The sequence below is a fragment of the Myxine glutinosa genome, chromosome 5 (assembly GCF_964187855.1).
Source record: "Myxine glutinosa chromosome 5, kmMyxGlut1.1, whole genome shotgun sequence".
Lineage (NCBI taxonomy): Eukaryota > Metazoa > Chordata > Myxini > Myxiniformes > Myxinidae > Myxine > Myxine glutinosa.
In genome coordinates, this window is record NC_136265.1 from 65,785,605 (window position 1) to 65,809,178 (window position 23,574).

At 47.6% G+C, this 23,574-nt stretch overlaps 2 protein-coding genes across 2 annotated transcripts in view; both read left to right on the forward strand.

Annotated features, from left to right (window-relative positions):
- LOC137428562 (uncharacterized) overlaps positions 1–16,058 on the forward strand; it is a 61,525-nt gene extending 45,467 nt beyond the window's left edge. Inside the window, exons 4-5 of the mRNA XM_078777325.1 lie at positions 9,150–9,212; positions 15,940–16,058. Of these exons, the coding sequence (XP_078633451.1) occupies positions 9,150–9,212; positions 15,940–16,058 (182 nt within the window). The remainder of the gene's footprint in view (positions 1–9,149; positions 9,213–15,939) is intronic.
- Positions 16,059–16,405: 347 nt separating this feature from the next.
- Positions 16,406–23,574, forward strand: part of LOC137412853 (uncharacterized) — a 195,351-nt gene continuing 188,182 nt past the window's right edge. The window contains 2 exon segments of the mRNA XM_078777326.1: positions 16,406–16,475; positions 20,823–20,966. Coding sequence (XP_078633452.1) covers positions 16,406–16,475; positions 20,823–20,966 — 214 coding nt within the window.

Here is a 23,574-nt window from a genome sequence, read left to right on the forward strand (position 1 = left end):
CAGGAGAACAGAGAGCGAAGGAACAGGGAGGTGTATAAGCAAATGTGTTTGTACAGGAGGAGAGGCCTACTTTTTAAATTCTTCGTTAATATGTTTTTTTGAAGGTTCGCTGAAAGTAGATCAGAGGAAGAAGGATAAAATTGAAGAAGTATGGTGAGAACTGGAATTGAAAAGGTGTCGACTGGAGAGAATTGAGTTATGAAGGAAGGAGAGAAATAAAACGGGTGGGACAAAACACGTGGTCGAAGAACGAACGAACACGGGCAGAGAAGGAAATTAGATTTTTTTTTAGTTTATATTTTTATATTAAGACTTTAAACAAAGGGTAGATGTTCAGGAATTATGGGGTGAAAACAATACTGGAAAAAACAGTGAGAGAATGAAAGTAAATGAACCACAAACGACCTTCGAGAGGAGATGCAAAGCCTCGAGGCCTGGGAAAGCCAGGCCTGAAAAACGCGGCAGGAACCATCCGACGATATATATATGGTATGCACGATTTACACCGATATCTAACTAGAAACACACAGTATGCACACACACCGTAAAATAAAAAATACAGTTTTGACAAAAATACAAATGGCAAAAATTCTTAACTTTGGTAGCGTGGAGAGCTTGGAAAAACACACGACCTCGCCGGCAAAACCCTTGTTGAACTTTCATGGGTTTACAAGGTTGTATCTTGGTAGAGTTTGTTTTTTTGAGGAGTTGTGTGTCACAGTAAGCTGGTACTCATGTTGCCAACCTTGAAAGGATGACAGGCTGAGTCAACCCACCAGGTGTTAATACAACGGCATGACAGGGGCTCTAACGTGGCACCTTGTAATCTTAAACCAGCCACCCGTTAAACCAACACCAGGGAAAATATATCTTTCCAACGTTGGGCCAACGCTACCTTCCAACATTGACCCACCGGAACAAAATAACGTCGGTTCTACGTTGTCTGCAGGTTGTATTGGTTGTAAACGCAAGGTCTAGTTATAGCAAAGACATACTGGATAAGTTGAAATTATACAGTTAAACTGATTGGAAACTAAATAAATTAACTATTTCCTCCAAAAATTAAAGGTTGAAACTGAAATTGCATACGTAATTTGTGGACGAATTAAAAAAGACTCATGTACGCATTTAAGGGTTTACTGAGGGAAAAGACCCAGCAATGTACTTCACTCTTGGATGTAGTTCTGAAAATCCTAGACTCACCCTGGCCAATGTAAAAGTATAAAGTTTTTGTTCGCCTGGTGCTATCTAGCATCACAATGGGGGTTTGGGCTCAGAAAACTAACAAACGATTGGAGGAGTAAATACCAGTTGGATTGGTGCATTTTTTTTTTATTGAAAGGTGAAACAAATTGATTTGGAGTATAAAAGTAAACATTCTTTGAAATAGAGGAAGTAGCATTGTGCAAAATATTGACGAGTTGGAGACATATTTACTGGCTCCACTCGTGTCCATCAGCGTTTGGGATTTTCACAACAACGGGCCCAGTATCCCAGTTCACCACATTACTTACAATAATCATTGTATGCTGGGCACTTCCTTGGTGGATGTGATAGTCCACACTTTTTGCACTTTTGTCGATGTGTCATGGCATTCACAGACGATTAAGGTCCTTCCATCTTCTGGATGGCCAGCTTTCCGATTACCATTGCTTTGTACTTGCGACCCTCACTTCAAACCAGGTCCATGTCGTACCCGACCTCCTGGTCGAGCAGATGCTTTTGAAAATCATCCTGTGGGGGTGCTCACAACAATCAACTGGATAATCCGTTGTGTAATGTGTGGATTCCAGGATAGATTTGAAGTTAGGGTAATACCTAGTAGATTTATTGTATCACATGGTGTAATTGTGGAAGAATTGTGGAAGAATAGTTAGTTGTGCACAAATGAAGTAAAAACTAGAATGAAACTCGGTGGAGCACATACTGCAGTAAGTTCAGGACTCTCCTTCAATCAAGTTGTTTATTAAAGACGCCAAGCTCTCAGAACACACGGCCATCATGGCGAGCCGCCAGCAACCACCGAAGCCACGCGCCCAGACATCACTACGCAGTATGTCGTACCAATCACAACACAGTATATTAAATCAGAACCGCACAGCGAACCAAATACTACAAGCGAGTGGAGCACACACCAAGAGTTCAAACACCTTGAGGACACAATTCCGTCCCATCTTCGCACCTAAAATAACCACCGGACGTCCCTTCAAGAAGATCCGGGAATTCAAATAATTAACTATTGAGCTTGCATTACTAAAAAAAATACAGCGTTACATAATTTTTGAAGGCCCATATTGGGTTAAACAATGCTTAACTGTATGACGAATCGGCTCGTCCTGATATAACTGTGTGACGAATCGGCTCGTCCTGGAATAACCGTGGTGGAGGCTGACGCAGTGACTGGTGACGAGTAAATCTATTAACGGCGCATTAAAGGTGTGTTTCCCAGTTACGCTGTTCATATTTTAAGAGTATTTTAAATGTGCTTCCCCTTCTCTCCCCTCTTGTCTACCGCTCCCATTTTTATATACTTTGCTTTTTTGTCTGTTTGATTTGTTTGTGTGATAAAGGTTAGCTCTTTCACGAGCCTCGATTATGTATACAAAAAAAATACAAAAATAAAAATGTTTATTTCCCAATCGGCCTGTTACCAGATTTTGTTGCAGGTTGTGACCACAGTGCAGTCATTCTTATTAGTCCCCTACCGGTGTACACCGGAGGGGACTATAGGTTTGCACGCCGTCCCTCCGTCTGTCAGTCCGTCAGTCCGTCACGCAAAGAACAGTTTTCCGGACTTTTTTTCTAAACGCTGAATGCTAATGATTTCAAACTTGGCACATGGTTTCCTCATGATAAGCTACAGACCGAGTTCGAACTTCACGACGTTTCGATCATTTTTGACAAAGTTATGGCACTTTGAACTTTTGGAATTCTGATGATCCTTAACTCAGTGCCATTTTAAGTTTTAATTTCCTTTAAAAAAGATTTTCTCTGCAATAATAGGACCGATTGAGATCAAATTTGCACCCTTAGGGGGGACTCGGTCTGGAGAATATTTTAATGGTAATTATGACGTCACAGGTCACGTGGTTCGGCCGCCATATTTTTCCCGTGAAAACACGAAAACCCCTTTTTCTCTGCAACGGCTGAACAGATCGAGGCCAAACTTTGCAGGCAGAATCGCATACCCATGACGAACAAAAAAGTCAGCGAGCATGACGTCATGCATCACATGGTTTCAGAGTTATGACGTTTTTAAGCATGAACCTTTAAAACTGAGCTCCTCCCTCATTTTTGATCCAATTGAGGGGAAACCTCACAGATCTGGTCGGCATGTCAGTCTACTATAATGTCCTTTTGGAATTTGTGATAGGTCACGTGGTTTGGCAGATATCGTTAATTAAACGAAAATATTTTTAAAATGGATATCTCTTGTTTATTCTAGAGTTCTCCTCAAGCCGCACCGCGCGCCCTCAGCCTCGTCTCGCGAACATCAACAGCGTGACACAGCGCGCGCTTTCGGGAAGGGTGGAGCCAAGCCGAGCAACATATATACACACATCGATCATTGATCGTGAACCGGAAAATATAATAAATTACTGTTACTTATCGACTTGAAAGGTTCTTTATCAATAACTTATTTTCTTGTGCTTCTGCTTACCTGTCTGCAAGGTGTATAAATCGAAGTCCTGAGTGCGAATCACAGGTGAGCCCGTCCTGAGGTAATTAGCAATTGGGAACGATTCAGAACCTGTGGGTGAATAACCCATTTTAATTTCCCCAACAGTTTTCCGGACGACAGACTGCCGGTAGGGGACATGTATTGCAGCGCAATAATAAGAATGCTTGTTTTAACTAAGGATTCCATGTGGAAGTGTATCACCAGTTCGCCATTTTGACCCATTCGTCATCGCGAATCTGCTGAATTGTTGGGCCAGGGAAGAACACAAGGAACTGAATAAACTTCCAAGAATGCAGGAAATGACGTTTCCGACGTGAGATTGAGACAAAGAGTGAGACTTCATTTTTATTGTATTAAAGCGCGGTGTTACGCGCGCTACTTGTAAGCAAGGAGGAAGCGGACAACGCGGCAATTTGTAAGAGTCTTTATTTCAAGAGCTCACTGTAACACTGAGCTGCTCAGGGCTGCGCGCCCCGTGTATATTGTGAGGCCACGCCTCTCTCCCTGGCGTGGCCCACCCCCACTTGGTGTGCGGGGTGATGTCACCACGTCAGTGCTTTCGTGTCCGCCACACGCGACCCCCAGAATCCCCGCGCACCTGAAGGGTCAGTTTTCGGGGCAAACGGATGACCCGGCCGAAGCGCCCACTGGCGACTGGCGGCGTCTGGGATGCAGGGATGCCATCTGGGATGCCTCCGGCTGCAGGACCGGGGGGCGGTGTGGCAGTGGGGCTGGGCTGTGCCGGGGGTCCGCCCGCAGGGGGGCGGCCCCGACGCGAGGGTCGGGCCACTGGCGGTGGATGGTCCACGTCGAGGTGGGCTGGCTTGAGGCGGTCCACAGAAACGTGGTCAGGAGTACCGCCGATGTCCAGGGTGAAGTGCTTCACCCCGGTCTCCAGCACGCGGAAAGGACCATCGTACGGGGGCCGCAGTGGTGTCCTGTGGGGATCGTGGCGGACGAAGACGTACTCCGCCGTGCGAAGCTCCAGGGCGACGTGCATCGGTGGGTGCCCGTGGCGTGCCGTTGGCACCGGGGCGAACCTCTGGGTGGTCTCCTGCAGAGCAGAGCGCTGCTGTGCCGCGGACCATGGTGCCGTGGAGTCGGGGAGGAACTCGCCCAGCACCCACAGCGGTTGCCCGAAGACCAACTCCGCCTCGGATGCGCGCAGGTCCTTCTTGGGCGCCGTCCGGAAGCCCAGCAGGACCCAGGGGAGCCTGTCGACCCAGCCGCCGTCGCGGAGGGTGGCCCGGAGCGCGGCATTCAATGAGCGGTGAAATCGCTCGCACACGCCGTTAGACTGGGGGTGGTAGGCCGTGGTTCGGTGCAGCCGGACCCCGAGCCCCCGCGCGACCGCCCCCCAGAGCTCCGAGGTGAACTGGGGGCCGCGGTCGGACGAGATGTCTGAGGGGGCACCGAACCGGGCGACCCAGGTGGCGATGAACGCCTGCGCGACGTCCGCCGCCGTCGTCGACGCCAAGGGCACGGCCTCCGGCCACCGGGTGGTGCAATCCACCATGGTGAGGACGTGGGTGAAACCCCGCGAGGGGGGCAGAGGTCCCACCAGGCCCACGTGGACATGGTCAAACCGGCGTTCCGGCACCGTAAACGGGGCCAATGGGGCCTGGGTGTGCCGGTGCACCTTGGCGCGCTGGCACGCGAGGCACGTCCTGGCCCAGCCGCGGACGGCCTTCTGGAGGCCATGCCAGACGAATTTGTCGGTGATCAACCTCTGGGAGGCCCTCGTGCCCGGGTGGGACAGGCCGTGGATGGCGTCAAACACCTGGCGCTGCCAGCCCGCGGGCACGATGGGGCGAGGCCGCCCGAGGGAGACGTCGCACAAGATGGCCATGCCCGTGCCGTCGAACGGCACCTCGGTGACGCGGAGGCCCGTGACGGCGGTCCGCAAGGCCTGGACGTCGGGGTCAGCGGCCTGGTCCGCTGCCATCCGGGCATAGTCAATGCCGAGGTGGACTGCGTGGGCGACGGCCCGGGAAAGGCAATCCGCGACCGGGTTGTCCTTCCCCGCGACGTGCCGGATGTCCGTCGTGTACTCGGACATGGCCGAGAGGTGACGCTGCTGCCAGGCCAACCACGGCTCGGTGACCTTGCCCATCGCGAAGACCAGCGGCTTGTGGTCGACGAAGGCCGTGAACGCACGGCCTTTGAGCAGATGGCGGAAGTGCCTGACCGCCAAGTGAAGCCTGAGCAACTCGCGGTCGAAGGTACTGTAACGGCGTTCGGGTGGGCAAAAGCTGCCGGCTAAAGAACGCCAGCGGTTGCCAAGCTCCACGCACCCATTGCTCTTGCACCGCGCCCACCGCGTAGTCCGAGGCGTCGGTGGTGAGGGCGATTGGTGCATCGGGCGCCAGGTGCGCGAGCATGGTGGTGTTAGCCAAGGCGAGCTTCGCGCCCGTGAACGCCGCGTCCATCTGCTCGGTCCAGGTAACGTCGCCTTTGACTGGCTTACCTCGGAGAGCTTCGTGCAGGGGGCGCAGGAGCTGGGCGATACGGGGCAGGAACCGATGGTAAAAGTTCACCATGCACAGGAACTCCTGCAGCCCCCTGATCGTGCGGGGGCGCGGAAACCCCTTCACCGCCTCCACCTTGGCCGGCAGGGGGACGGCTCCATGCCTGGTGACGCGGTGCCCCAGAAAATCGAGTTCGGCGATGCCGAACCGGCACTTTGCGGGGTTCACAATCAGGCCATGCTGGCCCAGGCGTTTGAAGAGCGTGCGGAGGTGGTGTAGGTGCTCTTCGCGGGACGTGCTGGCGACAAGGATATCGTCCAGGTAGACGTATACAAAATCCAAGTCGCGCAGGACGCTGTCCATCAGCCGCTGGAATGCCTGAGCCGCATTCTTCAGACCGAAGGGCATCCGCAGGAATTCGAAGAGTCCGAACGGCGTGATGACCACCGTCTTCGGGACGTCCTCCGGCCTGACGGGGACCTGATGGTAGCCGCGTATGAGGTCCACCTTCGAGAAGAAGGACATGCCCGCCAAACGGGCGGAAAAGTCCTGAATGTGGGGGACGGGGTAGCGGTCGGGGGTGGTGGCGTCATTGAGACGGCGATAGTCCCCGCACGGTCGCCATCCCCCGCCGGGCTTCGGCACGATGTGCAGCGGCGACGCCCAAGCACTCTCCGAGCACCGAACGATGCCGAGTCGCTCCAGGGTAGCGAACCCCGCTTTTGCTACCACCAGCTTCGTCGGCTCGAGGCGGCGTGCCCGGGTGTAGACCGGTGGCCCGACGGTGGGGATGTGATGGGCCACCCCGTGCTTGACGGCCCCCGCCGAGAATGTGGGCCGTGTGAGGGCCGGGAAGCCGGCGAGGAGGCGGGAGAATTCGTCCGCTGCCGGAAGCGTACAGATCAACGTGGCTGGAACCGAACCATTCGGCAAGCCGCTCGGTGAGCCGCTCAGTGGGCTGCTCGACGAGCTGGGCAGCGCACAAGCGAGCGAGCTGAATGTCTCGGCCTGGACAAGACGTCTGTGCTTTACGTCGACCAGGAGCCCATTTACGCACAGGAAGTCCGCACCAAGCAATGCCATGGGCACGTCGGCGGTGACGAACGACCATCGGAAAACCTGCCCTCCGAACCGCAGAGAGAGGCAGCGTTTTCCGTACGTACGGATGGGCGTCCCATTCGCGGCAAGCAGCGCGGGGCCCCCACCCGCGGCGTGCCTGTCCGACGTACCGGCAGGAACGACACTCACCAGCGCTCCTGTGTCGCACAGGTAACGGCACCCGGATAAGGTGTCCGTGATGAACAGCAGGCTGTTCGAACGGCCGGCGCTCATTGCCACTATCGAGCGCCGGCCCGGGTGTTTCCCGACCTGTCGAAGGAGCATGGCGGATGACACTGTCGAGCCTCATGGGCGAAGTTGGCGTGGAACCAGCACCAGGTGGTGGAGCTGGAGGAGCGCGGCTGGCTCCGCCAGGCCAGTGGAGACGGCGGTTTTCCCCGCGGTGGCAGTTTTCACCGCGGCGGTGGGCGGGGCGTGGCGGCGGCCATGAGGTGCGTATCAGCATGCTGTGTATGCTGTGTAAGCTGATGCTGTGAATCAGCATCGGCCTCGGGATCCACGAGGTGGGCAGCAGCATCAGCCTCGAGATCCGCGACAGCCGCACCGACTCTCGCCCGCGTGTCCGAAGCCGCGAAGTACCTGTCCGCCTCGGCGGCCAATGCTCGGGGTTCCGTTAGCACGGTCCCGGCCAACGCGAGGCGTACCTGTGCTGGAAGTTGGCGACGGAAAAGCGCCCGGAATAGAGAACCAGGGGCTTCGTCGCCCAACATCGACAGCATATGGTCCATTCGGACCGACGGGCGCGTGTCGCCGAGCTCGGGGAGATCCAGGAGGCGGTCGGCCCGTGGGTCCTCCGTGAGGCCGAACGTGGCTAGGAGCAGCCGCTTGAGTGCCTCGTACTTGTGGCCGTCCGGTGGGTGGCGAAGGACGGACACAACTCGAGCGGCCGTGCCGGGCCCGAGGGAGGCGACGACGTGGCAGTAGCGCGTGTCGTCGCCGGTGAGGCGCCGAAGCTGAAACTGGGCTTCGGCTTGGACGAACCAAACTTCGGCCTGGGCCTCCCAAAATTCGGGAAATTTAACCGACATCGCGTTGTTGGCCATGGCAATGGCGTCGTGTTTGGAAGGATCGCTACGGCAGATCCAACATCGAGGTCACCAATAAAGCGCGGTGTTACGCGTGCTACTTGTAAGCAAGGAGGAAGCGGACAACGTGGCAATTTGTATGAGTCTTTATTTCAAGAGCTCACTGTAACACTGAGCTGCTCAGGGCTGCGCGCCCCGTGTATATCGTGAGGCCACGCCTCTCTCCCTGGCGTGGCCCACCCCCACTTGGTGTGCGGGGTGATGTCACCACGTCAGTGCTTTCGTGTCCGCCACAGTATCACCCACAAATGCTCCGGAACACACGGACCACAGAACATGGAGAAAAATTATTCTGTGGAATGACAATGATTGAACACAAATGGATAAAACATATGGAGTTAGTTGATATGATAAAAGGTAATGTAAAAATGTTTACAAGGGGAAACAAGACATCGTGGGTACCCGGTATCGATCACCTGATTAACGTGGAGAATCTGTGGTGTGGAAATCGCGAATGAGATCGTCTCGCTTGTGGAAGGAACACGTCACGTGGTCGTGGTTCATTTTTACCGGAACACGTGGTTTGTACTCGTGTGTCAGAGTGCAACACACGACAACACACCACCTTAAATCCCGGTACTTTCCTACACTTTACAGTGTTCACACTCTCCAGTCCCCTCCGATGCGCCATGAACCGAGATCTCTCAGTTCCGGAAGATGCTTCCTCAGATGGCGGGTCCAGGGTCGGTCCACACGAGGATGAAGACGCGGGACCCGGTACGTGTCGTCCTCTCCGCACCGTCACCTTCTGCTGGTTCCTGAAAGTTTAGATTAAACGGATTGTTTTTGTTTCAGGTGTTATTGTGAAGGTGAAGGTGAAGTCCGAGTTCGTCGATGATTCGTCCCCTCAACATGAAGGTTTGAACCACAAACGCACATTGCTGTTGTTGTACTTTTCATTGTCATGCATTGTCGAGGCTCATGGAAGACCTCGGGCACAGAACAGTTCAGAACACAACGTAACAAAGGGAACATCAGGAGAAAGGGGGAACACGAACAGCAGGTCAGACGGAGAAAGGGGGAACACGAACAGCAGGGAAGAGGGAGAAAGGGGGAACACGAACAGCAGGTCAGAGGGAGAAAGCGGAAAGGGGGAACATGAACAGCAGGTCAGAGGGAGAAAGAGGGAACACGAACAGCAGAGAAAAGGGGGAACATGAACAGGAGGGAATATGGAGAAAGGGGGAACAACAACAGGAGGGAAGATGGAGAAAGGGGGAACATGAACAGGAGGGAAGATGCAGAAAGGGGGAACATGAACAGGAGGGAAGATGGAGAAAGGGGGAACACAAACAGCAGAGAAGAGGGAGAAAAAGGGAAGATGAACAGCAGGGAAGAGATAGAATGGGGGAACATGAACAGCAGGTCAGAGGGAGAAAGGGGGAACATGATGAGCGAAGATCTACTGTAATCTATATACCCCACAATGGGGTATATAACATGACCTTGCCGCTAAAGTGGCGTTTTTCGTCGTGGCCTTTTGAAACCCACCAATTCAGGTTTTGTTTTGAAAACGACCAATAAAACCCACTTTTCCTGCTGTTTAACACAAAACTGAAAGGGAGGAAGATGGGGGTGTGCTCAATGCTCATTTACCAAGCTGCGAGCTAGCACTTGCCAAGCCAGCCGTTTACTCACGGTTTTGAATGGAGTGCTTGCTCGAATGTTTAAACCACTTTGCAATCTCTCCACCAGAAACTTGGTAAATGAACACACACCCAATGTTATTGAGACCTGACCATAGATCGACTGTAATATATATACACCAAGGAGGAATGATCTATTGTTGCTCTGGTAGTGAGCGGGTGAACGAGTAAATGAAAATGTCGTACGCTGTAATGACATCATAGACATAATGACGTAGTGTGATGGACGGACACAAAACTGCTGCTACTTTAATATATAGAATATGATATATTTTAACCTCCAGTAACTTTACAGTCACTACCAAGGGATTAGTGTTACGATTAGATTTACTATATATTAACATTTTCGGACAAAGCATTTGATGGAAAGAAAGCGAATCATTTTTCTATGGTTTATCCCCTTCTGGCTGCAACCCTTTCCTTCTAAAATGTTCAGAAAAAAAAAATCATGAATGCTCGGTTTGCTTTGGTGTTAAAATTTTAGAATGACTTGTTTTTTTTCTAAATGAGGTGGAAGTAAAATTAATCTTGCAGAGGTGACATGCTACAGATATCAATCGATTGTGAATTTTGAATTCACTTGTGGCAATAATTGAGGATGGAAAGGAAAAATTAAAGGAGATTATTTCGACGTCAAGGCTTATCAGAGCAGCCGTTGTCAGCTCTATGGTGGACGAAAACCTCGGCACGCCAAATGTTCCGGTCCCCAGTCTTCTCATTCCAATTTACTGTCCCACAGCGTTTGGCTGATGTCTGCACTGTTTGGGCAATTCTCTTCCTTGACGACTGCTACCCTTGATTGGTGTAACTGCAGTCACAGCTGTTGTCCATCTGTTATCTGCTCTTCTGCTGATGGTTCCTGCCCACTTCCACTTCTCAAGTTTGATTGTTTTTAAAATGTCCTGAATCTTTTTTTGGTTGTATTTTAATGGTTGTATTTGGTTGTGTTTTGGTTTTGGTGGAGTCACTTATTTTTGTCAAGGCTCATGGAGGACTGTCAATGCAGTGCAATAACGTAGATTGAAGCGTGGTTCAGATGTGACAAACAGCTTTTCCTGTACGTTTCTTTTAAAATCACTTTTGGATACACTTTACAAAATGTATATGAGGGATTAATATGGTAATCGTTGAACGGCCAAAAAAGGTTCCCAATCTGGCCCCTTTAGCAAGTCAAGAATTGTTGATTAAAATTTTATTGTTTTTTATTGTACAGTACTGGATAAAATAGTGCACTCTGAAAAGATGAACAACGCAATTGGGAAACACACATTTAAAGCGCTACAAAAGATTAACTTGACACATCTCATCCATGTCAGCCCCCCCAGGTTTATATCAGAACGAGCTGATTTGTCGCATGGTCACGGACCGCTTAACCCAAACATGGCGCTGTTCAAAAATTACACAACGCAATTTTTTTAGGGAGCCGCATACCTTGCGTGCTGACGGACTTGCATAAATCTTACGAATATTTTATATTCGACATTGATTAGGTTTTTGGGGGCCCCCTTATCGTGACTGACACTCAACCCCAACAAAGACAATGGAAATTTCCCACAACAAACCTGAGCAGTATATAATCAGCAGAGACCTTTAGGCCTGATGTATTCCGCCCACCAGAAAACCAAGATCGCGGCCATATTATTTTGTCTGGGTGCCATGATGGGTGGAGTCAAGTGACAAAGGTGCGTGGGTCCGGCAGCTGGCTGACCAATGGGTACACGTTTCAAAAATCGACCCCCGTCAAGAAGAACAACAAGAGCAATAACAACAACTACGTGAAGCTCTTACAGACCTGCAACACGTCGAAGTTGTTGCTAAATGGCATCATCCTTTTTTGGGGGGGGGATACAGTCAGGTGAAAAAGTAAGTACACCCCATGTAAAGTTTCGACTTTTTCAACATATTTCAACATACAGCTATCTGATCTTCATTTAAACAATATTGATGGATAAAGGTGATATAATATAACAAATATCATGAAACATTTACATTTTGTAGACCATTGTCTAATTTAAATAAACATAAATGCAAATTTCGCATGTGGAAAAAGTAAATACACTCATACATTTATCACGACTTCAAATACCTAAAATTAGAATGAGGTGCACCAGCTCAGGTGCAAATGATTAGAACATCGTTAGAGAGGATCTTGGAGGAACCTGTCTTATTTAAACCTCAGACATTTCGTTTGGTTTGTTGTTTGTTGTTGAAGTGTGTGGCGTCACCATGCCAAGATCGAAATAGCTCTCTGAGGCCTTCAGAAAGAAGGTTATATATGCCTACAAGTCTGGGAAGGAATTTAAAAAGATCTGCAAACAATTTGAAATCAGTCATTCAACTGTCCGCAAGATCATGGACAAGTGGAGAAGATTCCAAACAACTGCCAACTTGTTCAGGCCAGGCCGCCCCAGCAAGTTCAGCCCGAGAGGAGTCAGCAAGATGCTGAAATAAGTCTCTAAGAACCCCAGAAAATCATCACGGGACCAACAGGTAGCTCTTGCCACTGTTGATGTCAAAGTGCACGAGTCTACCATTAGAAAGAGGCTGCACAAATTTGATCTAAATGGTAGGTGTGCCAGGAGGATACCTTTGCTGTCCAGAAAGAACATCAGGGCAAGACTAAAGTTTGCCATTCAATACCTAAGCAAAGACCAGCACTTCTGGAACAATGTGCTCTGGACAGATGAGTCAAAGGGAGAGCTATTTGGCCGCAGGACCAGAAGACATGTTTGGCGAAAACCAAAGACAGCATTTGACCACAAGAACCTGATACCAACTGTAAAGCATGGTGGTGGAAATATTATGGTTTGGGGCAGCTTTGCTGCATCAGGGCCTGGGCAGCTCACCACCATATAATCCACTATGAATTCGTCATTGTACCAGAGGGTGCTTGAGGATAATGTGAAGCCATCTGTCGGAAAGTTGAAGCTCAACCGAAAGTGGCCCTTGCACCATGACAATGACCCTAAGCATTCCAGTAAATCCACCAAGGAATGGCTGAAAAGAAAGAAATGGAGGATTCTGGAATGGCCAAGTCAAAGCCCAGATCTAAATCTCATCGAGATGTTGTGGGGGGATTTGAAACGAGCTGTGCATGCAAGAAACCCCTCAAACATTGCACAGCTGAAAGAATTCTGAATGGAGGAGTGGGCAAAAATTTATCCCAGTTGATGTCAGAGACTGGTAGACAGTTTTAAGAAACGCCTACTTGAGGTTGCTTCTGTCAAAGGGGGCAATACCACCTATTAGAGCCAAGGGTGTACTTACTTTTTCCACATGCAAAATTTGCATTTATGTTTATTTAAATTATACAATGGACTACGAAATGTGAATGTTTCATGATATTTGTTATATTATATCACCTTTATCTATCAATATTGTTGAAATGAAGATCAAATAGCTGTATGTTGAAATATGTTGAAAAAGTCAAAACTTTACATGGGGTGTCCTTACTTTTTCACGTGACTGTACATGGTCGGGGCTCGTGGAAGAGCTAATACACTGAATGGATCAGGAGTGGACATAAAAAAAAAACCACCTTTAGAGGCCATTTTTCCCCGCATGCGGGGGTTGGCCTTTTTCGGGGACCGTGGTTGTTGTTGTTTTTCGGTCCCCTTTTTGAAGCAATGTTTTACGGCCGGATGCCCTTCCTGCCGCCAACCCTGTTTGTCGCCTTTTACGACAAGCAGGGAATTACCAGTGAACTGGTACTCAATACACACTGGTACTCAGTACATAACAGATGCAAAAGGAACTGTAGAAAGAGGGGTGAAACACAAACAGCAGAATAGAAGACCAAGATAGAGGGAGCCTTGGACAAGCATTAGGTGTGGGGTGGAATGGTGAAAGAGGGGGTGGGGGGAGCAGGAGTGGATGCATGAGGTGGACAAGATGGATACAGAAGGGAAATCTAAGGAGGGAAACTGGAAATTTGGATGGAGGAAGGATTGGGGTGAGGTGGCGGAGGTGGTTAACTAGGGTAGAGAAGATCATGATTTTGGATGGGGGATGAGTTGAGATTGTGGAGAACTGCTGTCTTGAAGACCTGGTGGGAAAAATGAGATTGAAAAGAGTGTGGAAGGTGGTTCCACAGGTGTGAAAAAAAGAGGAATAAAAGAGTGGAGGTGAGCAGTGGTTCTGTATTTCAGTGGTTCTGTATGGGGTGGACAGAGCATGGAGAGGACAGAGGGTGCAAGACCAGAAATGACGCAGAGGAAGACTTCGACCTGTCGGCAATAGCGAAGTGAGAGGCCCATAGACTTCATCGCCTGAGATTCCAATGATCTTGAAAGCCTTCGTTTCCATGGCGTCAAGCTGAGCAAGATGTGAGGCAGGGGAGCCAGCCCAGAGGGGAGAGGGCAGTACTCTATCAAGCTGCCGATGAAAGACTTGTAGGTGGATAGGAGCTCAGGTGTGCCAAGGAAGGACTTTGCACGATGGAAGATGGCCAGTCCATGGTTGGGTTTTTGGGGCCAACTTTGAAATGTGGCTTTTCTGAGAGAACATGGCTGAGAGTGAGACCCAAGAGTGTTCGTGACTGATTGATCGTCTTCAAGAGGGTTTACTATGGTAATAAAGTGGCACCCACGAATAAGCGGGTGATTTTTATACACAGGATCACCCATCCCTGGAAAAAAAGTCATTTTCACATCAGGAAACCAAACAATGAAGCATTTTATTGGTCAAGGAACAAAACGAGCAGAGTTTGGTCATTGACAGAAAAAAAAAAAGGTATTACATGTACACTTTGAAAAATGAGTCGATCGTAGATTATTTCAGTGAATCAGCAGCAACTCTCTGCACCTGGGACTCGATACGATGCAGAAATGCTATGTCACTGCAGCCTCAGAACATCATCCCATTCCTCAGAATGTGCGCTGCCGCAATCATCTCCATCCCAGTTGGAATATGCCCCTCTTCTTCATCGCTGTCTTCCTCTAACAAGCCGACAGAACCCCCTGTTCATTGGCTTGAACTTGTTGTTCAGCTTCTCTGCGAACTCCTTTGCCTTCTGTCAGATAAGAGGTCCAGACAATGGAGCGTCCTTCTCTGTGACGTCTTTGATCCACTTCATCATGGCCATTTCGACAGCATGAGATCGACCAGTTCTCTTTCACTTCCGGTCGCTCCCAATACTTTTCAGATCACTGCAGTTTCTCACAAACTAAAGTGGACTAAAGTCCAGGTGAGCTGAAAACGAATTTCAAAATAAAGTTTCCAACATTTTATTAGAATATTGTTTTCTGAGCCTTTTATTTTAGTTGACAATCTTTATTCTTTTAAAGATTTGTGTTTATGTTCATGTTATAAAGTTCATGTTCCCCTATAATCTTTATTCAACGTATTCTGCAATACCTTCCGGTTAGGTGAGGATACCACCGGGGTTCCCACCGGCCTTGCAGCACCCACCCTGTTGCCTCCTAACCACCTGGCTTCAATGTTTTGTCTCTTTGAAAAAAAATTTGAATTTTCAAATAATTTGGATTAATTTGAAAAAGGATTTTGGATTAATTTGAAGTCACCTTTGCTTTATCATTTTTTTCTCTCCGAAGAACGTTTCCATGTTTCAGGGTGGGACAGACAGATAGACGGCATTAGCCTATTAATATGGAGATTATTTACTACAATATACTCAGTTGTGATGACATGGTTTTACCAGACCTTTAAAATTGATCTGTAAGAGCGTCGTGACATAATGATTGGCTATCCAGAGATATACTGTAAGCCTTTCGTGTGTCGACCAGTCTCTTTAATTATGTTAATGCTTTCATCAAAATCCTAAAAATGACTTGATATCGTAATATCCAGCACTGCTTGTGCTGCAATGAGAATCTCTCGAGTTTGAAATAATTTCTCATTTATTTTCAACATTTTTATAAAAAAATATTTTGTTTCAGTCGAACCGTTGTTTGGTTTTAAAGTGATTTTTTTTGTTTCAGGTTTTATTGTGAAGGTGAAGTCTGAGTCTGGAGATGAATCAACTTTTCAAGACACAGGTCTGAACCACAACAACATTCTGCTTGTCCCATTGGCAGACATTGATGAGTGCACATTGTAAGGGAGCTTGTTCTCTCTCTCTCTCTCTCTCTCTCTCTCTCTCTCTCTCTCTCTCTCTCTCTCTCTCTCTCTCTCTCTCTCTCTCTGTCTCTGTCTTTCTGTCTCTCTCTTTCCTTTCCCCCACTCCCACCTCCCCCCCCCCCCCCCCCCTCTATCTACCTGCCTTAAGGGTGTCTAACAACTTGAATACCCAGCTCAATATTAAACCAAATTCGTTCAACACGATGAAACATCACAATATTTGTCGAGATATTTCTGTGGAGTATGCACTTATTGACGACTGTGACGAAATCATTCGGTTACAAACTTGCAATCCCATTGATGGAGATAACATCAAAACACAACGGCATGACTGTTATTACAAATGTTGATAGGAAGCTGATGGTTGATCCTGAACTCGTCCATTGTCCTCCGAGAGGTAAGCATTGCAACTCCCAACAAGAAACAGCAAGAAGAGATTGCAGACCCTCGCCAGCACGTGTTTTTAGTGAATTTAAGGCTTTTGTGTGAAAACAAATATGGCGGCCCAACCACGTGACCAATGACGTCATCATTATTTTATTTATTTTTCTCCACCAATGTATCCCTAGATGACGCTCAAGGCATTTCATCTTGATCGGATGAGGTTTTGTACTTGTTAAATTATAACGTCATAATGGAGGCATCTATGACATCATCCTGAACATAGTCATGTGAAAAAGTAAGTACACCCCATGTAAAGTTTTGACTTTTAAAACATATTTCAACATACAGCTATTTGATCTTCATTTCAACAATATTGATCGATAAAGGTGATATAATATAACATGCATCATGAAACATTTACATTTTGTCATCCATTGTATAATTTAAATAAACATAAATGCAAATTCCGTATGTGGAAAAAGTAAGTACACCCCTACATTTATCACTACTTCAAATACCTAAAATTAGAATCAGGTGCACCAGCTCAGGTGCAAATGATTCGAACATCATTAGAGAGGATCTTGGAGGAACCTGTCTTATTTAAACCTCAGACATTTAGTTTGGTTTGCTCTTTGTTGTTGAGGTGTGCAGCGTCACCATGCCGAGATCAAAAGAGCTCTCTGAGGCCTTCAGAAAGAAGGTGAAAGATGCCTACGAGTCTGGGAAGGAATTTAAAAAGATCTCCAAACAATTTGAAATCAATCTTTCGACTGTCTGGAAGATCATCTCCAAGTGGAGAATATTCCAAACAACTGCCAACTTGTTCAGGCCAGGCCGCCCCAGCAAGTTCAGCCCGAGAGCAGACCGCAAGATGCTGAAAGAAGTCTCGAAGAATGCCAGAATGTCATCACGGGAACAGAATGTCATGTCACCGTCCATCCCTCTCCTCCACGGCTGCTGAAACCCTCATCCACGCCTTCATCACCTCCCGTCTGGACGACTGCAACAGCCTCCTCTCTGGTTCACCCTCAATAATCACCAATAAACTCCAATACATTCAGAACTCCGCTGCCCGTCTACTCACCCATTCCCGGACCCGTGACCACATCACCCCCATCCTTTACAAGCTTCACAGGCTCCCCATCCCCCAGAGAATCCAGCACAAAATCCTCCTCTTGACCTGCAAAGCCCTCCATAACCTGGCCCCATCCTACCTGACTGACCTCTCCAGACACGCTCCCACCCTCAACCTCCACTCTGCTGGTACCAACGTCCTGAACCCCCCCCCCCCCCCCCCATCCGGACGAAATTCAGATCCTGGGGGGACAGGGCCTTCTCCATCGCTGCTCCCACCCTCTGGAACTCACTACCTCACACCATCAGACTCCTCCTCACTCACCACATTCAAAACATCACTCAAGACCCACCTGTTCAACACTGCATTCAACATTTAACCCACAGCATTTAACCCCTGACTATCTCTTCTCCTTCTCCTTCCTTTTGCTTTGATTATTTACCTATTGATTTTTGTCTTTTTGCACTTGTTTTTTGTACTCTTTTAAAGCACCTTTGGGCTTCTTGAAAAGCGCTATATAAAATAAATGTATTATTATTGTTATTATTATTAACAACAACAGGCATTTTCAGGCCATTTTCCCTGCAAGAGCGGGGGTTAGCCTTGCGGTCCCCGTGACAATGTTCTCCATTTTGCCCCTTTTTCTGCATCTCCCCTTGTTAACCCCCTTGCCCGCATTTCTTCTTCGACCATCTTTAGCCAAGTCTTTCTCGGTCTTCCCCGTCCTCTACTTCCTTCGAAATTCATTTCCATCACTCTTTTCAACCAGTTACTGTCATCCTTCCTCAACACATGACCAAACCATCTCAACCTATTCCTCTTCACAGCATCAATCATAGGCTCTATTCCCATCATCTTTCGCAATTCATCATTTGTTCTCTCTCTCTCTGTCTCTCTGTCTCTGTCTTTCTGTCTCTCTCTTTCCTTTTCCCCACCCCCACCTTGATAAGGGGAGCGCCGACCCCCGAATCCGCAACAGTCACATGGTCTCCCCAACAGTCTCCCCAAATTGTCACGTGGTTTGATTAGCGGCATTGAGCCTTCGTCGCCTTAGCGCTCGCTCCAAACACCATTGACCAGTGTTGCGGTTTTAGAACCCTCAATTTGTAAATAATTCTTGTAAATATTCCATTTTTAAAAGGTTAAAGGTCGCACCCTTAATTATTCCATATGCAACACGTAGGTCACCTTAGAAATCTCAGTTATTTCCTTATCATGTGTCTAGATAAGGCCGTGTTCCCAATAGTTGAATCTGCGTTGCATTAATCACTCTCCAGACACTCCCACCCGCAACCTCCGCTCTACTGGCGCCAACCTCCTGTCCCCCCGCCAGCCCCCCCATCCAGACCAAATTCAGATCCTGGGGGGACAGGGCCTTCTCCATCGCTGCTCCCACCCCCTGGAACTCACTACCTCACACCATCGGAGACTCCTCCTCACTCACCACATTCAAAACATCACTCAAGACACACCTGTTCAACACTGCATTTAACATTTAACCCACAGCATTTAACCCCTGACTATCTCTTCTCCTTCTCCTTCCTTTTGCTTTGATTATTTACCGATTTATATTTGTCTTTTTGCACTTGTTTTTTGTACTGTCAAAGCATCTTTGGGCTTCTTGAAAAGTGCTATATAAAATAAATGTATTATTATTTTTATTATTATTATTAAATAAGATCGGCCCCATTCGCTCATTTCCCAATCGCTCTCTCCAAACGGCGCCATTATGCGCACCTACAGACGGTGCCTTGTCCCTCCCAATTCTGTTACGCGCCTTGGTTAGCGTTCGCCTTGGCCGCCATTGACCATGCGGTCGGTTCGAGAAAAAAGGGGGGCGGAACAACAAGAGCATGCATTTATCTCTCAATATTGCTGAAATGAAGATGAAATAGCTGTATGTTGAAATATGTTGAAAAAGTCAACTTTACATGGGGTGTACTTACTTTTTCACGTGACTGTATGTTATCCCACATGGAGATTTCTTTACAATGAGCCATGTCTCAATTTTTTTCTATGCAGCGCTTTCAGAGATAAAGAGGTGCATTTTTTCGGTTTTTCCAAGATGGTGACTGCACCACATGACATATGACGTCATAATTATCATTTAAAACATATACAGGAGGAGACGCACCTGTGGTGAAAATTTCCTGTCAATCGGACCAACGGTTGCAGAGAAAATCATTTATTGTGTGCGGACAAACAGACAGACAAACTGACTCAAATGCAATACCCTCGAGCGAGGCTAATAATATTTGTGCGTTCGCCATGTACGTAGCAGGGTGCGCCAAAGTGCTTGGAGTGGAATGCGCTTCTATCTTTCTTTCTTTTTCCTCTTGTGAAGTGGTTGCACTTGCTATTTGTTAACAGCCAGAAACTTCTTCAGGACGTAGAAGCCCAGTGATGCCTTCCTCAAGATCAACTAAATGCAATGTGCAAACACCCGTTGATCATAGGATGAGATCACAGTTACCACACGGTCCCTTATACGAGTGATGATCACATTCTGCCTGACATTATTGTCACAATGACAACATCTGATGCAAATTGCTTCTTCTACCTCCACCTTGTATATCACAAGCACATTTGTATATCATTGGGTCTTTCCCGTCCATCCATGCGTTAATACATCCGTCCTCAACCATATTTCTGGCATGGATGGACCCTATTTTGTTCATACTTGGCACAAAGGCAACACATGAAGATATATACTGCATGTGCAAATAATTTTGATCCACAATGCAATCAAAGATATTTAGTTGTAACAACAAAACCTGATGTTGAAAACCCCAATAATCACTCTGATCTGAGGCTGTGTAACATGCGTGAGGTAAAAGTTGGGGGAAACGTCTCATTATTAAAATGGGTTTATCAAAAGGGAATTTCTTCAACCATTTCTCAAACATGCATTTACCGATCTTGTTCAAACTTGGCACACAGATCATGAATGATGGCTTACATATGCATGTCATTTTTTTTGGAAATCAGAACAATGATGGCCGACTTTCAGCCAGTGTATTACTTAAATGTGTCTCCAACCATTTATTGGACATGCATGGATGAATTTTGTTTACACTTGCCACATGGACAATACATGAGAGTATACATATGTAAAAGATTTTGTTTTGTAATCTGAGCAAAGATGGCCGACTGGCGGCCTTCAACTCTGCACAGAAAAATAACTAAAACCGCAGGGACTTCGACATTTCATGTCTTTTTCTCCTTGTTTTTTTGGTATTCATTTTATCTCTTTACTTAAATAACATGAGATCATATTGTTTTTAGATCTGGTTCATCCAGTGAAGATGGAAGATTTTCAAAGTGACTTCTCTCAGAGTTCCCAGGATGCTTTGAGCAATGAGTGTGTAAAGCAGGAACCTTGTGCTTTTTCTCTCTGGGAGCTGAAGAATGCTCCTAAGATGCATGAAGGTAAGCAGAACCATGCACAGGACACACAGCACAGCTCCACTTGGTTTGGCTGATAATTATCAATGAAAGGCTTGAATTCAACATCATGTCGGAGGATTGATCAGTTTATACAGTGTGCACACAGTCAAGCTTGTGTCGCATCAATGGCTCTGACAAACGTCGCTGAGGCATCAGGAGCTTTGGCTGCTCCAGAGGATCGTTGAGCTTACTAAATGTATACTGCGTTCAATTAACTATTCTTTCCAATTTTCAAAACCCAAGAATCGATCTGAGGCCGAACAAGGCAGCACGCTGAAGGTAAAAGGTGGGAAAACATCTCGTATAATTAAAATGGGTTTATTAAAAGGGAATACGGGGATAAGGGTAGATGACATGCTACAGTAATGAGAGAGTGCATAGAAAACGATACACCCCGCAGCAATCAAGTTGATGCTTCAATTTTAATTGAATAATGATTTTAAACATCGGGAAAAAAATCCAAGCAAAGAGAGTGGAGACTGATTCAACCTTTCTTTTCCAAAACATTCCACCACTATTTCGATGAAACTTGACCACAACCTTCATCACCTGTGAAGTACCAAAGTTTGTTCACGGCATGAAGAAAATGGAAGTCTAAGAGGGTCTACCGGGATCAAAGTGGGTCCAGGTTTGACCCCACCAAAAGAGGTATTTGCTTTCTTCTCTGAAACTAAACACACAATTTCTATGAAACTTGACCACAACCTTCACGTCCAGTGATGTACCAAAGTATGTTCATGGCATTGAAAAAAAATCTGCCCCTTTGGGGGGGTCGATTGCCCCCCAAAATAGTTATTTGCTTTCAAAGTAGGCATTTCATGCTCGGCCTTCCCCTTCCTCTTACAATCCCTCCTGCCATCTCTGTCTTCACCTTCAAGCATGCACATAGCTCCCCTCACTCTAATCTCTTCTGCCACTTGTTGCCTTGCCTGAGATGTTATCTCTTCCATTCTATCTTTATCTAGATATCTTTAATTGTTGAAAAGACCTTCTCACATTATCAAGGGGGACTGTCTCCGCCCTCGTGCCAGTTTTTTTCAGCTGGTTCCTGAACCGTTCACCCTTACCTTTACTCCCCCATGCTTCATGTATGGAAATTGGAATACATCCTGCATTGGAGGATTATCTCCTTCACCTCAACACTCCTGGTTTCCGTTTGTAGTTTTCTCCTCTGGAGTATTGTCTTTGATGGTGAGACAGTCAGCACTTTCGAAGCTTCTTGCTGTGGTGCGTAATCATGTCTCTTCCCAAAGTGATCTATTTCCTCGCTTGAGAAGGTACAGTTATTATTTTTTACAGTGCACTTTCCTGCTGCTCAGACTGGCCGCACAGGCATAGGGTTTCCCCTATAGGAGGCCTGCGACTCTTTGCTTGAGATATGTTTCTTCTTTTTATCAACACAAGATGTTCCAGCGTTTCCCTGTGCCCATCTTCATTACCTCCTCCCATTCCACTGAAGGCCCCTCCCCCTGTGACCCACAGTGCAGCCCACCCAAGAGTCGAGACCGTGCATGAGTTTCTCAGCATTGCAATCCGCTTGCTTCACTCCCACCCCCATTGCCAGGCCCCACATCTGCCGTCAGCGTCGGCACCCCAACATTTCTCGGCACCTCGATGAATGTATCACCATGGTCTGCCCCATAGTGCCGCCCCGACCCGCCCATCACAGAGACGTGCACACCACGCGTCATTCCCCATCTCCATACTCCCGTGGGGACCCCAGCCATGGCCCCGCCACTCACACCCTCCCCCAAACCCCACCCCTGGCACCCGGAATGCCCCGTGGTTCATCGGAGCCACGCCTGCCCACAAAGCCCTGTCTCAATCCATCAGATCCAGTGTCAGCAATGGCTGACAATGGCTGACTTTGCATTCACCCCTCCGTCCCCTCCGCTCCACACGGGTGGGAGGCCAGAAGCAAACAGACAATGCAGAAATGGTGAATGCTAAAGGGTGAAACCAATACATTCCACATTCCTGTAGCACCTTGAGTCACACGTCAGACATGGACAACAAGTTCGTGAAGTACTTCCATGAAAAACGTACCCGTTCGCAAACAAACGGGTACGTTTTTCCATACCCCGTCAATGGTGATTCCAATCATCAATTGATACTTCAACAAAATACTGTTTTAAATGAATATATGAATGAATGATCGTTTTAAGGTCATTTTCCCTGCTAGAGCGGGGGTTAGCCTTGCGGGCCCCATGACAATCATGGTTCCCTGTTTGAGGCAATGTTTTTATGGCCGGATGCCCTTCCTGACGCCTGGTTGGACCAGACCAGAATAGGAAATACTGAAGCTGTGTTGGAAATGATGGCCTGCCAGTGCAAACGACTTTGCAAAAAGGGAGAGGGTGGCTGCATAGACAATGGGTTGAAATGTACGCCGATGTGTAAATTACACACTTGCGAAAACCAGTGAAATGAGGAGGATGAACTGGAGATGACAGTTGATATTGAATCAGATTGCGATGATGATGATGATGATGATGATGCAGATTGAGAACTCAAAATACTCAGGTGACTTTCCAAGCCCTCAACATTACCTAAAGACATCAAAAATAGAATTTCTGGAAGTTGATATTAC